This window comes from Rhineura floridana, chromosome 7, assembly GCF_030035675.1.
Source record: "Rhineura floridana isolate rRhiFlo1 chromosome 7, rRhiFlo1.hap2, whole genome shotgun sequence".
Classification (NCBI taxonomy): Eukaryota; Metazoa; Chordata; class Lepidosauria; order Squamata; family Rhineuridae; genus Rhineura; species Rhineura floridana.
Window position 1 is genome coordinate 52,188,036 of NC_084486.1, and position 14,829 is coordinate 52,202,864.

The 14,829-nt window shown below is 38.5% G+C and overlaps 1 protein-coding gene across 5 annotated transcripts in view; it reads left to right on the forward strand.

Annotated features, from left to right (window-relative positions):
- The window catches only part of CFAP46 (cilia and flagella associated protein 46), a 218,620-nt gene that overhangs the window by 125,200 nt on the left and 78,591 nt on the right, over positions 1-14,829 (forward strand). For all 5 annotated transcript variants that reach the window (XM_061635622.1, XM_061635618.1, XM_061635619.1 and 2 more), the window contains 6 exons: positions 4,172-4,273; positions 9,462-9,530; positions 9,613-9,777; positions 10,595-10,743; positions 12,462-12,560; positions 14,361-14,490. In XM_061635622.1, coding sequence (XP_061491606.1) covers positions 4,172-4,273; positions 9,462-9,530; positions 9,613-9,777; positions 10,595-10,743; positions 12,462-12,560; positions 14,361-14,490 — 714 coding nt within the window. The remainder of the gene's footprint in view (positions 1-4,171; positions 4,274-9,461; positions 9,531-9,612; positions 9,778-10,594; positions 10,744-12,461; positions 12,561-14,360; positions 14,491-14,829) is intronic.

Consider the following 14,829-nt stretch of genomic DNA (forward strand, 5'->3'; position numbering starts at 1 on the left):
CAGAAGAAGCTTTTTCAGTTTTAAAATCAGTCAGAACGTTCTTTTTGACTGGTAAAGATTTTTTCCCGGGCAGGGAGAAACGTAGAGATTAACCACAAAAGCCTGTGTTAGTTGGGAGGACTGGATTTCATTAATTTATGAGAGAAGGTTCAGCCAACGATGCCGGACGGATTTTCAAACAAGCTCTAACTGATAAAGCGACACGTTTATCTTTTCTTCAAAGAAAAACAGATTCTAAAAAGAAAAAAAATATGTAAAAAAATTGACTTCCGATTTGTCGTAGTTCAGCTATAAGTCTATAATATATAACAAGCCTGTATCTTAATAGATTATAAAATCACCTTCCTCCAGCAATCATCTTAATTGGTTACAAATCTCATTAACATCATATCATTTTATTCTTCCACAAAAAGTCAAAGAGAAGTTTCCAATCCTTAAGATATATGTCCATCAATTTTTTTTCTAGATAAACATGTCAATTAATCCAACACATCAAGTCTACTAAGTCCAGTAATTTCAAATCGCTCTTCTTCCATTATCCGTATTGGTTCCATCTTTACGCGCCCAATAATCTTGCTGTCATGGTCATATAATAAGAGTCTGATAGGAATTTCCTTTCTCACAGATATTTTCTTGCCATCAATTCCGAACATATCACTGAAGTATTGTTGCAAAGCCGCATCTCTGTTCCTCTTTTTTACATGATACACTAGCACATCTCTTGAAGATTTTTCCATTGACACAAAACAGGGATTAATTCTGTTAGCTTTCTCCATTTCAAGTTCCATCAAATCCTTCCAGTCCAGGAATTTTTTTGAACCGATAATATCTTTATCTCCAATCTCTTCAATTCCTTCAGGGACAGCGCTGAGTTCCAAACCGTAATATTTGTCTCCAGGATCCATCACAGCCAGGAAATCCAAATCTTTTTCCATGTCCATATTTAATCCAATCTCCATAGTTTGAACCTTGCCTTTAATTTCTCTTTCATCCTTTTTTTGTTTTCCAGATCTATCTTTATTCTCCTTTCTCATAGAATCCTGAATTTCTTTCAGCTCCTGTCTCATTTCGTCAAATTCAATTCTCAACGCTTGACTATTATTTCTCAGTTCTTGTTTTATTGAGTTAATCCCATTCATTATTTTCTGAAACATGTCTAAAGATAAAGTCCCTTCTTGTACATCCATGATCTTCTTAATTGTCATTCTTAAAGCCAAAGGAACAAAACTCCTTCAATTTTCAATGTCCCAAGCAAAGAGCAGTTTATTTCTTTATCCAGTTACAAAGGAGTTAATCTTTCAAACCAACTGGCGTCACACTCTAGACAGCCCTTATCTCTTATATGCCCAGAAGTGCAAAAACAGCTTTAGTTCACAGCGTCCAAATAACTAGTAGCAGAAAGAATGAGCAGATTTGTCAAAAAAAAAGTAGATCAGAAAAAATAGTCCCAGACATATATTACACAAAAGTCTTATAAATCAAAAAGAAAACCCTCATCCGTTGTAATCTTTATAATGCTATTTTCCATGTCAGCTTTTTGCAATAAAAAAAGATAGGCTATTTTTATTTTCTTCCCCCTTAGTTCCGTGAGTAAAAGAGAAGGAAAGTTTTGACTCACCCAGGTTTTCTTAATTGCTGGTTCTTTGACAAATCTCTTTAGCTATATAGATAAGAAAGTAATAAGCGTAGACAGGAGAATGCTTGCCTGTTAGACCGTTTTTCTTTAAAGAAAAAAAAACGGGTCACTTATTCAGCTGAGCTAGCTCGAAATCCTCGCTCCGTCCGAGCTGCTGGAAGACCTTCTTTCACAGACAATTCTGACGAATTCCAGTCTCCAACAATCACAACAAAGCTGTGTGGGAAATCTCACGTTTCTTCCTTATCCGGAACAAATTATCCCCAGTCAAAAAAGACCCTTCTGACTGGATTTAAAACTGAAAAAGTTTCATCCAAGACGGGAGCCCGTCTCAGAGGCTGCACAGGCGGAGGGATGGATTTGTGTTTTTTCTTTTTGTATTGTTTTGGTTTTGAAAATTTGAATAAAAATTAATTGGAAAAAGAAAAAGAAAAACGGATTCTAACAGGCAAGCATTCTTCTTTCTATTTTTTTCATCTGGTTTAAATTGTTGCAGCAAAAAGAGATTTGTCAATGAATCAGCTATAAAGAATTCCTGGGTGAGTTAACACTCTTCTCTTTCATTCACGAAATTAAGGAGGAAAGAAATTGAAAAAGCTTATCTTTATTTTGATTGCAAAAAGCTGACCTGGAATTGTGAATTTTAAAGATACAAACGGATGAGGGATTTCTATTCCGAGGAGATAAATAAATAAATTTGATTTATGAACTTTGGAATATCATATGTTTGGGACTATTTTTTTTTTTGGTCTATTTCATTTTGACGAATCTGCTTGTTCACGACGCCACTAACTGTTCTGATGCTGTGAACTAAATTTGTTTTGCATTCCTGAACATATAAGAGATAAGGCAGGCTGTATTGTCTACACTGTGATGTCATCAGGCTTGAATTATTAACCCAATTGTTGCTGAAATAAGAAGTGCTTTTTTTTTCTTCGTGGTTTTAAGAATGGCAATCAAGAAAGTGGCTGAGAATCTGGAAGTAATTATGTTTCAGAAAATAATGGATGAGATTGAGATAACGAAACAAACCCTGAGACAGGGTAGAATGGAGATGAAAATTGAATTTGGCAAAATGAACCAGGAGCTTAAAGAAATAGGGGATCTTGTGAGAGGGGAGATTGATGAGATCAGATATGAGAAAAGAAAAATTAAAGAGAAGATGCAAGCCCTGGAGATTGGAACAAATGTGGAATTGGAAAAAGACCTGGACTTTATGGATATTAGAGATAAAGTTTACTGTTTGGAATTCAACGTTGTCTCTGAAGAAATTAATGAAGATATTAGAGATATTAATGTCTGGGATAAATTTCTGGACTGGAATGATGTGATGGAGCTTGACATAGAAAAAATCTATGGAATTAACTACAGATATGTGATAATGGAAAAACTCTCAAGAGATGTGCCAGTGCATTTTGTAAAAAAAAAGAACAGAGATATGACTTTGCAACAATATTTCAGCAACATATTCAGAATTGATGGCAAGGAAATATTTGTGAGAAAGGAAATTCCCATTAGACTTTTATTATATGACTATGGCTATGATAGCAAGATTATTATGGGATACTGACAATGGAAGAATGGCTACTGAAATTACTGGACTTAACAGGATTATTGAAGATGGAAGATGGAATTAACATTGATAATGGAAGAATGGCTATTGAAATTATTGGACCTAACAGATTTGATGAGATGGATTAATCGATATGTTTATTTGAAGAAAAATTGATAGATATATTTCTCAAGGAAGTGAAACCTCTCTTTGACTTTTTGTGTAAAGAATAAAGTAATGTTTATGAGATTTGATGATTAATTAAGATAACTACTGGAGGAAAGTGATTTTGTAATATAATTTAAGATACAGGATTGTTATATATTGTAGACCTTTAACTGATCTGCGACAAATCGGAAGTCAACATTTTATTTTATTGTTTAATTAGTTTTGTTTTGTTATGTTTTTGAAAATTTGAAGAAAAATTAATGATAAAAAAAGAAATGTCCCTTTGCTGGCAATTAATTTCTCAGGTATGCAGAACAGGTCACATTATATCTGTTGGCTTCACTAGCTTTTCCAAAGGTTTTCAAAATGCTGCACATTCCCATAATTCAGATCCTTCTATTAGGAAAATATTTTTAAAATACAAAAGTGATGTTTTACATACTTATAAACACCTTCAGGTTATTATTGTTGCCAATATGACTAGGTTATATAATTATAGGTTATAAATATGGGACTAGGTTATATACAGATTGCTTTAAAATGCCAACAGTCTGGAAACATGTTCACAATACTCCAGTGGTCTGATGGTGGGTCTGAATCTCCTTCTTTGTTTTTAAATGTTGCTTTGGGGCAACAATTGACTTGTATCCATGTAGGTTTGCTCTTTATCAAAGTAAAGGAGATTACTACAATTTGTAAATATGTAAATGCTACTTAGTTCTCTTAACTATTTCATTTTCTGTATTCAGCTATAAAAAATTCAGCTATTTGTAGATTCCCCTCTCCTAAAATCCAATGTAATTATTTTTGCCCAGATGTCACTGGCATCAGCAGGAACTGTTTTAAAGACGTTGGCCAAAACTTCACCAAGTCAGCAAGCTTCTCCCAAAACTAAAGGGAAAAAAGATGCCAAACAAGTAAGGCAGTCTTCTATATAAAAAGCCTACTTTTCCAAGAGAAAACAGTTTACATGTGAAAGATTTTTCCTGCAATAAATAATGGAATTTATTTATGCTGTCACGTATGAGTTCTGTGAATCTCTGCTTTTCTTTGACTCCCCATGAATCCTAACGAATGACTGATTTCCATATGGAAACAGATTATAGGCAACACAAAATGCTGATGTGTGTTCATACCCAGTGCTACTGTAGTCACAAGAGCATAGGAAGTTGCTTTATACTGAATATGACCATTGGTCCATCTAGCTCAATATTGTCAACACTGGCTGGCAGTGCAGTCCAAGGATTTCAGACAGGGATCTTTTCCAGTCTAACCTGGAGATGCCTGGAGTTTAATCTAGGACCTCCTGCTTGCAAAGCAGGTGTTCTTTCACTGAGTAAATACCCATCCCACTAGTGTGCACTGTCAAAAATATGATCGGCGTTGTTGGCTCTGACAGTATTGATCACCTATGAGACAAGGAGAGTGGGCAGCAGACACCAAACTTAGTTCAGGTAGCAGAATTTTTCCCCCTGGTGATGAACAGATCATCAGTGCTGTCAATGTCCTGCTATCTTTGAACATCTCTTTTAAAGAGTGGATGTTCTCTTCCTCATGTCATTGGGTTGAAGAATAAAATATTGTCACTTAGCTTGGCTCCTACAACACTACATCTCCTCTTCCTCCTCGATCAGATGACTGGAATTTCTATCAAATAAGATGGTGAGAATAATCCTGCTTATATAGATAACGTAACATTCCTTTCTTTTCTACCTGGGAAAGTGATGAAAATAGTCTAAAGCTGCAATCCTATTAACTTAGACATAAACACTACTGAAAACAAGCAGTGTTATGGCACCTTAAAGACTAACAAATTTTATTATTTCATCTGTGTGGAAAATGTAGATTAGTTTTATGTAGTATTATACAGCCACAAGAGTGGCTGTATACTATAGCCAGCGTGGATTTTTCACATTCCACAATGTTAAATTGAAAATACCCCCATGCCATTCTGATGCTTCCCATAAGCTCATTTCAAAACAAAACCTTACAATACTTATAGTCCTGAACTCAGAAATGCTTGCTTAACAACCCTGTCAATTTTCATGGCGATACACAAAACAGTCAGAGAGAATAGAGACTTCAAAGTCTAAAAAGAGAGGAGGGAAAACAGAGCCCTTTTGGGCTTTTTTCTGTCAGAGTTCTCATAATCTGTTGAAATTCATTAAAAATCAGCCACGTTCACAGAGTACCAGTAATTCTGTTAATGACCTTGCGCCATACTCTGACCTTCATCCTCTGCAGTTTAAAAGTTTAAAAAATGCCTGGCTGATTTTTAATTAATTTAAGAATTTTTGGCTGGAACCCAATTATAACGTCGGGCATGCTCAGTAAGAACCAACTGCCTGTGTTCTAAAAGCCAGACTCACAGCTGCTTGGCTTGGCTAATCAGGGCCACACCCACACCAGACTTTGATTTCACTTGAGACAGTCATGGCTTCCCTCAGAGAATCCTGGGAAGTGTAGTTTCTGAAGGGTGCTGAGAGGAGACTTCTGTTCCACTGACAGAGCTCCAGTGGCCAGACTGGTTTAACAGTCAGCCACTCTGATTGAAGGTCTGTGAGGGGAACAGGGCATCTCCTAGCAATTCTCAGCACCCTTCACCAACTACACTTCCCAGGATTCTTTGAGAGAAGCCATGACTGTCCAAAGTGAACTAAAAGCCTGGTGTGGATGTGGCCAGGGACAGCTTTGGTTTAAATTTGGGTGGGAGGCTACATATGCCTGCTGTAGAATAAAAAGGTGGGGGAAATGCTGAAAAGCAATGATACTGTTTACAGTGTTTTCCTTTTGGAAAGGAAAGGGGCTTCTCTTCTGCTCATTGCTCACCCACCCATCTCCTCCCCTCACCCTCCTCCTCCTTTCCCTGCCCCTCACCCAAGTCAGTGTTGGACTATGACCTGGGGGACCAGGGTTCGAATCCCCACACAGCCATGAAGCTGACTGGGTGACCTTCGGTCAGTCACTGACTCTCAGCCTCAGAGGAAGGCAGTGGTAAAACCACCTCTGAATACCATTTACCATGAAAACCCTATTCAAAGGGTCGTCATAAGTCCAGTTGACTTGAAGGCAGTCCATTTCCATTTTCAAACATTATTGCACAGAAATAAATCCCATTGAACTCAAGTATACAAATGATCAAACCCACCCTCCCTTCTCCTCTCTCCTATCCCCTCCCCTCCCTTCATTTGCTCCTCCCTACCCATCCCCATCACCTTCCAATTCCCTCCTAACCCTTCCCCCTCCGCTTCCTCCTCCCCATGGGAAGTTTTACCTATCTTAAACATGATTGCAGGGAAGTAAATACCATTGAACTCTATAAGCATGCAAATCATCAAACCTGCCTTCCCCCTCCTTTTGCCCCCCTCCAATATGCTCCTTCCCTTTCCCCCTCCTCCTCCCCCATGGCCAGTTTTTCCTATCCTAACCATGATTGCATAGAAGTAAATCCCATTGAACTCAATAAACACGCAAATGATCAAACCTGTCTTTCCCCTCCCCTCCCCCTCCTGCCTGCTCCCATCCCTGTCCTCCCCTCTGCCTTTCCTCCCCTCCCTCCTCCTCCTCCCCTTCCCATCCCCTGTGGTCAGTTTCACCTATCCTAAGTGTGATTGCAGGGGAGTAAATCGAACTGAACTCAATAAGCATGCAAATGATCAATCCATTCTTAGCAAACTTGGACAGGATCCCATTTCTTACCTCCTGGATTAAAAAGCAGGGAAACTTACTAATAGGCAAAAAAACCTTCTCAGTGGTGGCCCCCAAACTGTGGAATAGTCTTCCCGAAGAAGTGCGCTTGGCGCCGACATTGCTATCCTTTCGGCGCCAAGTCAAAACCTTCCTATTTTATCAGGCATTTTAGCTTTTCTTAAACATGTTTTAATTGGTTTTAGATTGTGGATTTGCATTTATATTTTTGTATTGTTCTGTGTGATTCTATTGTATTTATTGTAATGGTTGTACACCGCCCAGAGAGCTATGTTAGTGGGGCGGTATAAAAATTCAATGAATAAATAAATAAATAAAAATAAGCATGCAAATGATCAATCCATTCTCAGCAAATTTACACAGGATGCCATTGCTTATCTCCCGGATTAAAAAGCAGAGAAATTCACTAATAGGCACAAAACACTGCCATTTAAGAACGTACCTATAGCCCACAGATATTTCTATCAAACTTTAAAAAGCAGCGAAATTGCGCAGCTATAGTGAATGCACCAGGGGAGCAGGAGACCCAACCTCCTCTCTGAGATATTGGACTGGCCTACAAATTGGTCAAAATGCAAACACCATTTGGGTTGACCTTTCACAGTCCAATCCACTTGCTGTGTAGCTTGGAAGAATTTGGTAACGTGCCTCTGAGCATATGGTGAGTGGTGGCAACACCTGCACTCAGCCCAAATAATAGAAAGAAGACATGTGCTGTGCTGTGCTGATCTTGTTTTAGCAGGGAGGAAGCAACATTATTAAGACAGTTGATATAGTTTAGATGGTCACTTTAAATATGTCTGATTTACTTTACAATTTTAGTGAAGTTTCCTATAAGAAATCATTTTCTTTTGTTTCTGTTTCTGTGAATATGTGAAGTACAGCAACACCTTTGAAAAATTTACACTAAAAAAACTCCAAACATAATTGTGGAATAATGGCACTGACTTCTGCAGAATAGTCTCCAGTGGACCTTAGGAGTGTCTCAGTTTGCACAAGATAAAACAGTGGGAGGTGAAATATATTCTAGCAAAATTCTAGGTGTGCGGTATGTTTTTGACCGTGCCCACCTTGCCTTAAATGAAGTGGTTTAAACATAGCAGGCTGAAAACATGCATCCTCTTTTTTCCCACAGCTAAGAGTCATTGCTGAAGTAGCAACATATTGTAATCAGTCTGATTGTACATCAAACTGCAGTTTCAGATTCCACGTTAATGCACCCAAAATAGAAATAGAACATAACCTCCAATTTGAAACACAAAAGGCTGTCTTCATCATCATATGACATTGACCAATAAAAAGGCTTTGAAATTAATAAAAATAAATTTGACACAGATTTCTAGGATGCATAATGAAGAAAATAAACTTTTCTAGTTTAGATTCTCTGTAGAAACATTAGTAACGCAGGAAAGAAGCAAAGTAAGAAGAACTCCAACAAACATACAAAAATATAATTCTCCATCTTTGGAGATGGCAGGTGTTGCCACCACTCACCATATGCTCAGAGGCACGTTACCAAATTCTTCCAAGCTACACAGCAAGTGGATTGGACTGTGAAAAAACAACCCAAATGGTGTTTGCATTTTGACCAATTTGTAGGGCAGTCCAATATCTCAAAGAGGAGTTCAGGTCTCTTGCTCCCCTGGTGCATTCACTATAGCTGCCCAATTTAGCTGCTTTTTAAAGTTTGATGGAAATAGCTGTGGGCTATAGCTACATTCTTAAACCGCAAGGTTTTTTGCCTATTAGTAAATTACTTTACAGTTTATAATTGTTCTATTGCTGATTTTTGCAATATTATACGATTTTGTAGGGTTAGCTTTTAACAGTCCAGGCATTGTAATTCTGATATTTTGTGCTGCAATTGTGGTGTTCTATTATGTTTGTTGCTTCTGTTATTGTTATTTATTGTTTGTAAGCCACTTTGGAATTCATTAGAATGGAAAACTGCATAGAAATACAAGAAATCAAATGAATACAATCAGTACAATTGGTTATCCTTTAAGGTGCCATAAGACCCTTTGTTTTTGCCAACATCAGAGTGACTCCACTACCTCTTTGAATATTATTACTACTGAACATAGTAAGACCTACTTTAAGTAAAACATGTTTAGGAATGTATGTAATGTTTTCAGACATGCTTTGAGTTAAGTGGTGCCTGTGAAATACTCTATGATGGCAGGATTCCCTCCAGTCTCCCACCGCATCTCCTTGGTAATTGGCCTGTAAGTCTCAGAAATGCCAATGTGAGCCCATGACCTAGACCTTTCTTAAATCCAGTGGGGAGATAGTTTCAAATAGAGGTGTATTTATATAGGCTATGGTATAATATTGAATATTGTATTAATAGCACTCTTCTACTATGCAATTAAAATGTCCCTTACTTTTTTTCTGAAGCCGGCTGCTAGTCAGACTTCACCAACGACCCCTCCAAAAAAAGATAAATCTTCAAAAGAGGTTAAACAGGTACATTTTATTTTAATATAATCTTTTGATTTCTTTAATATCAGTGAACGATAGACTTCCGTAACAAAGTCTTTTTTTCCAGGTACAGTCAGTCATTAAAGAGAAACAAAAGAGGAAAGGACCAATTGAAGCCTTACCTGCAAATGTGGAGGAATGGGCTAGCTATGAATGTCCTGACGAAGTTAGAGAAGCCTTTAAACAAGACTCAAGTGGCTGTACTCTGAACAGAGAAACAATTTTAGCACCTGTGAGTAACAATTTCAATTTTTTATTTTTAAGGACTATTATCTTATTGAACCTTCTCCAATTTTTATGAATTTGAGAGACTTGGAGTGGGAGGGAACAGATTTGCTATGGCAAAATATCGTAGGTAAACATGGGTGACCTCCCTGAACCACACTGTGGATTCAGTTGGATAACATCTGCCTATTATTCAGTGCTGTGTACAACCAGCTTCTGTTGCATATTGGCAAAGCCAATTTTAGCTTGATTCTGGAGAGGGGATTGTATGTGTGAACTAACCAAGATAACTATACTTCCACAGGACCCTGCTGCTTAATTCCATAATTTGTTCACACCCATAGACCAGAGATAAAAATTTCTCTTCACTACATACAAAATTCTGCGGATAGGTGTTGCACATATCTGTATCATTATACACAATCAATACAGCTAAGATTGTATTTGGCTTTCTGCTAAAACAATATTTTCATGAGAATGTTGAAATCTTTTCATGCTGATTTTCAGCATACTGTTCATATTTACTTCTCTTTTTAACCTTCTGGGCTCCTTTTGGGAGGAAGGGTGGGATATAAATTTAATAAATAAATAAATAAACCTTTGCAGGATTATCCAAAGTATTGTGCAGCTTATGTCAAAGATGGTATATTTAGTGATTCAAAATATGGAACAATATGTCCGAAGTATACATTGCATGCAGACATGCATAACAAGTTCCTAACAGCAGCTTTGTGTACAATTGGAGAACCTTACTTCATCATCCCTTTTTTTGAGAAAGAATTGTTGATAACTTGTCCACCATCTATTCTTCTTTTAATTTTTAGACACGCACCTTATACTACTTAGACCTTTTAGTGAAGGAGCTGCAGACAATTTTGTGTACACACTTGACTCTTCCGGTTCTTCTTCTGGCTGAGGTCATTGCTCATGATGTGGTAGAGAGCAAAAGTTTGTCAGATCTCTACCATCTTCGGTTTGTATTAATTACTTGGAAGTCACTGTAATGTTTCCTTTCCTGTCCTTCATAAATTTATGTTTGATCTTGGTTGTGGTGTATAACCTCATTACCTTTTGTGCTTTTTGTTGGGTTAAAGACCCTTCTGCAAATTCTGGTTTTATGTCCAGAGAATATTCCCACAAGGTTTTAGGGGTGCCATTGGAGGACATTTGGCCTCTCCTTGCATGAGTAAAAGCAGGGGGACTGAATTACTAGCAGAGCACAGTCATGCCTTTTATTTCTGTTTTAAACTGAAGGATTTGGGCATGCATACTTGTACATAACCCCCTTTTGGTTATTTATAACAGGAATGGGGAACCTGTGACCCTCCAGATGTTGCTGGATTACAACCCCTATCAGCCTCAGCCAGTGTGGTCAATTGTCAGGACTGATGAGAACTGTAGTCCAGCAACACCTGTATAGGGCCACTGGTTCCCCATCCCTGGTTTCTAACAGTTGTCACTCTGTAGAACCAGTGAGCTGTCCCAAGATATAAGTGCTTATATAAATACAGGTGATAATGTGTGGGTCTGAAACATAGGGAGGGGGAAGTGCCTTCTCTGAATGGCACCCCCAATGAGCATCTAAACCATTTGTCTGTAAGAAACTAAGAAGTTTAACTAAAAAGTAAATCTAGCCAGTCTGAACTTGTGTTGGCTGTACTTTGTCATGCTTGTGACTGAAAGTGATACTTTTAGCCTGCATTTCAGGGTTTGAGATTCCAAGCATTTGATTTCAAAAACATTAAAGCTCTGTGTCAATAAAATAGTCGCAGGATGTACTCCCATATAGATTTACTTGGGAGTAATCCCCATTGAACTCATTGGGACTTATTTCTGATTAGACACGTATAGGATTGCATCACGAGTCTAATTAACTCATTATTTCAGAACAAGTGATATTTGAGGCTGTTTAATAACAATTAATTTATCTTGAGTAATACAAACCAATATCTAGGAATCCTAGCCCTTGTTGCTCTGAGGCAAAGAAGTGATGGGGGGTGTTGATTTATAGGTGGAGAAGCAGGGAGCACTGCTTAACTTCCCACCCCACCCCCCTCCCTACAGCTTTTCATCATTTGATGTGGCAAAAATGGCTCTGGGAACCCCAGCAGATAGGGAAAGAGTTAAACACACTCCCTTTCCTTCCACCCATCATTTCTTCCTTTCAAACTCTACTTACTTCCACCACTGTTTGTCTTGGAAAAGTGATAGCCTGACTTTCCAGACTGCAATGGCCACTGAATATATAATTGTAGCCTTCTTTGGAATCATGCTGAGTTACTTGAACCAAAATGTACACAGATTAAATACAAAAACACTACTTAGTGCATAACATAATTCCAAAGCAGAAAGCTCAAATTAAAAATGCCTATTTTAAAGCTCTGTTTAATTGATAATGCAGGCAGACTCTGTTAATGGAAATGCAATTTTGAATATACTGTACCTAGGAGCAAGCCACTCCTGTTTCAGGTTTCCCTAGCTAATTCTGCCATTTCCCTTTAATTTCATCATATGCTGGCTTTATTGCAGGCACTCTTCTTGCCACATATTTCCAGGATTCACACTGCATGAAATCAGTTAACATTTTCAAATGGACTAGGGCAAGTCTTGGTTGTACAAAAAGTGCCTTCTCTTTTCAAGTGTTTGCATTTTGATGGTAGCAAAGAAGGATTGTGTCATTTGTTTTTGCAGACTCTCCAGAATGTGTTTAGATTTAAAATTATGTCAAGCATCATCTTATCATGAGAAGACAGTGGGTGAAGTTTACATTAATGAAATGGAACAAGGAAGGTATGATCTTTTAAAGCAAAATACATGATTTTTAAAAAGCATCATGGATTCTTAACACACCTACCTAATCATTATACAACCCAATCCAATGGGGTGAGACTATTCTCAGAAAGGCTTTGAAAAAGTTTACAATTCCACCAGTCATCTATTTGGCAGGGAAAGGGGAGATTGAATCCAGCTCCCTAGTCACTCTCCTTAATGGCTGAACAGTGGAATTTTAACCTTTTTGAAAGGGTCCTCTGGTTACATTCCAAACTATTCTATAGGAAAGGTTAGCCACAAGTGCAGAAAGCAGTTGCACCCGTCATTCCCTGGATTGGGCGATAATTATGTACTGCACTTTGAAGTGATTAACAGGGTTTTTTTATCTAAGGGCAGCGACTTCTTGCATTGTGCTGGCATAAATGAGCGCAGGAGATATTCCATGTCCTTTAACAAAATAAATAACGTAAGCATTTGGGTTAGTATGTGTGGTGTACCTGCTCGCTTTAAAAGGCAATATCCTGTCCTTCCAGGCCTTTACTACATCAGGCAATGCCGTCTAACCCACACTGTATTTTGCTGCCAACAAGATCTTTACCTTGGGTCCAAATTCTTACACATTTCAGGATGTGAGGATATGTATGAACTTTGATATTATACTGCATTATTTTCCCTCTCTGCAGAACTGAGTATTAGTCATGAGAAGATGAAAACAAAAAGATACTTATATATATATAAGTGTCATGCTCACTGTGAATGCATCAGCTCAGGTACATAGCTGAGGTGGGCAGCTAAAGCCAGTGAACTGCAGCATGAATGCTTCAGCTGCCTGCCTCAGCAGCGGGAGCAGCAGCAACAGGCAAAGAGGGACATGAGGCTAACTGCAGCCATGCTGGGCTCAAGGCTGGGGACAAACAGGAAGGAAGGAAAGAAGGGGGTGAAGGAAGCAAGGTCAAACTGTGCTGGGCTCAAGGCCATGGGCGGGGGGGAGGGCTGGTCAGTGGCTCACGCAGCAACAATAGCAGCAGGAGGCTGGTAAGCAGCCTAGCTGGGGCAGAGGCTTTGCTGCAGGCTGGGAGGGGGGACACTAAAGGCCAGTAAGCGGCCAACAAAGGCAGCAGCAATGATGGCGGTGGTCTGAGCATGTGGGAGGCTGGTAAGATTTGTGAGTGCCCAGGGGAGGGGAGCGGTTTGTGAGTTCCTGTGTATGAGAGTCGCTGTGTGTGAAGATGCCTGTAGTATGTGTGTTTGGGGGTGCCAGGGTTGTGTGTGTGTTTCGGGTGCCTGGGGGGAAGTTTGAGGGTGTGGTGTGTGTATTTGGGGGTGCCTGGTGTTTGTGTGTGTGTGTATTTGGGGGTGCCTCATGTGTGTGTGTGTGTGTGTGGTGGGGGTTGATGAACGAAGCGAGCAGGGGAGCTTTGTCCCCTGGTTTATTAATACATTTGATAAATATAATACAATAAGAAGCCACAATTCTAATTTAACCTACCTATACTATCTTTTTATCTATTTCTGTACATCAATCTATACAACAGACCCTTTCTCTGTCACTAAGCCTTATCTCTCTCCAAGCCCTATCTGAATTCTCAAGCACACACTCGCTCTCTATATATATCACACTCCCCCTTCCCCTCCAGTCTCTCAGCCTGTCACCATTCATATAGAAATATTCAATCCCTGACTCACTCACTCAACCAAATACTACTTACCATAAGCAACATACATTTAAACATCAGTAACATCACAGTATGTTAACCCAATATTTTAACTTTTTTTACAAAAAAAGTTAATCTTTCCTCTTCTCCTTCCCTGATTCAGGTTTAGGCAAGAGATAGCATTTAAAAATGAGAATGCCATAAAGAACAATCAGAAGGAAAATAACATATTTGACAGTACAAAGCCAGGTGAAGTGGATCAGAGTAAAAAATTGTTTACTGCAAAAGATAAGGTAATTTAAATTCATTTTGTGTATATATAATGACGCATTTCAAACAATTTTGCTGCTTTTGAACTTTCTATGGCTTTTAAAAACAAGGTTAATTAAGTTAATGGCATGCAGTAAAGTATGGCTTCCATGCACCTCTGGGTTCTCTCTCCTACATAGGGATGGAATCCTCTCCTTTTTTTTACAAGCTGTTTTTAAGTAAGTGTGGCTCCTGGTGGTTGTTCAAGATCCGATTCCTTTTTTCTCTGATACCTTTTCATTTTTCTGATCTCCTCCAATTTGTTTTTTGCTTTGCAGAGACTAATTGATATTATAATGCTATTTATTCACGAGTCACCATTG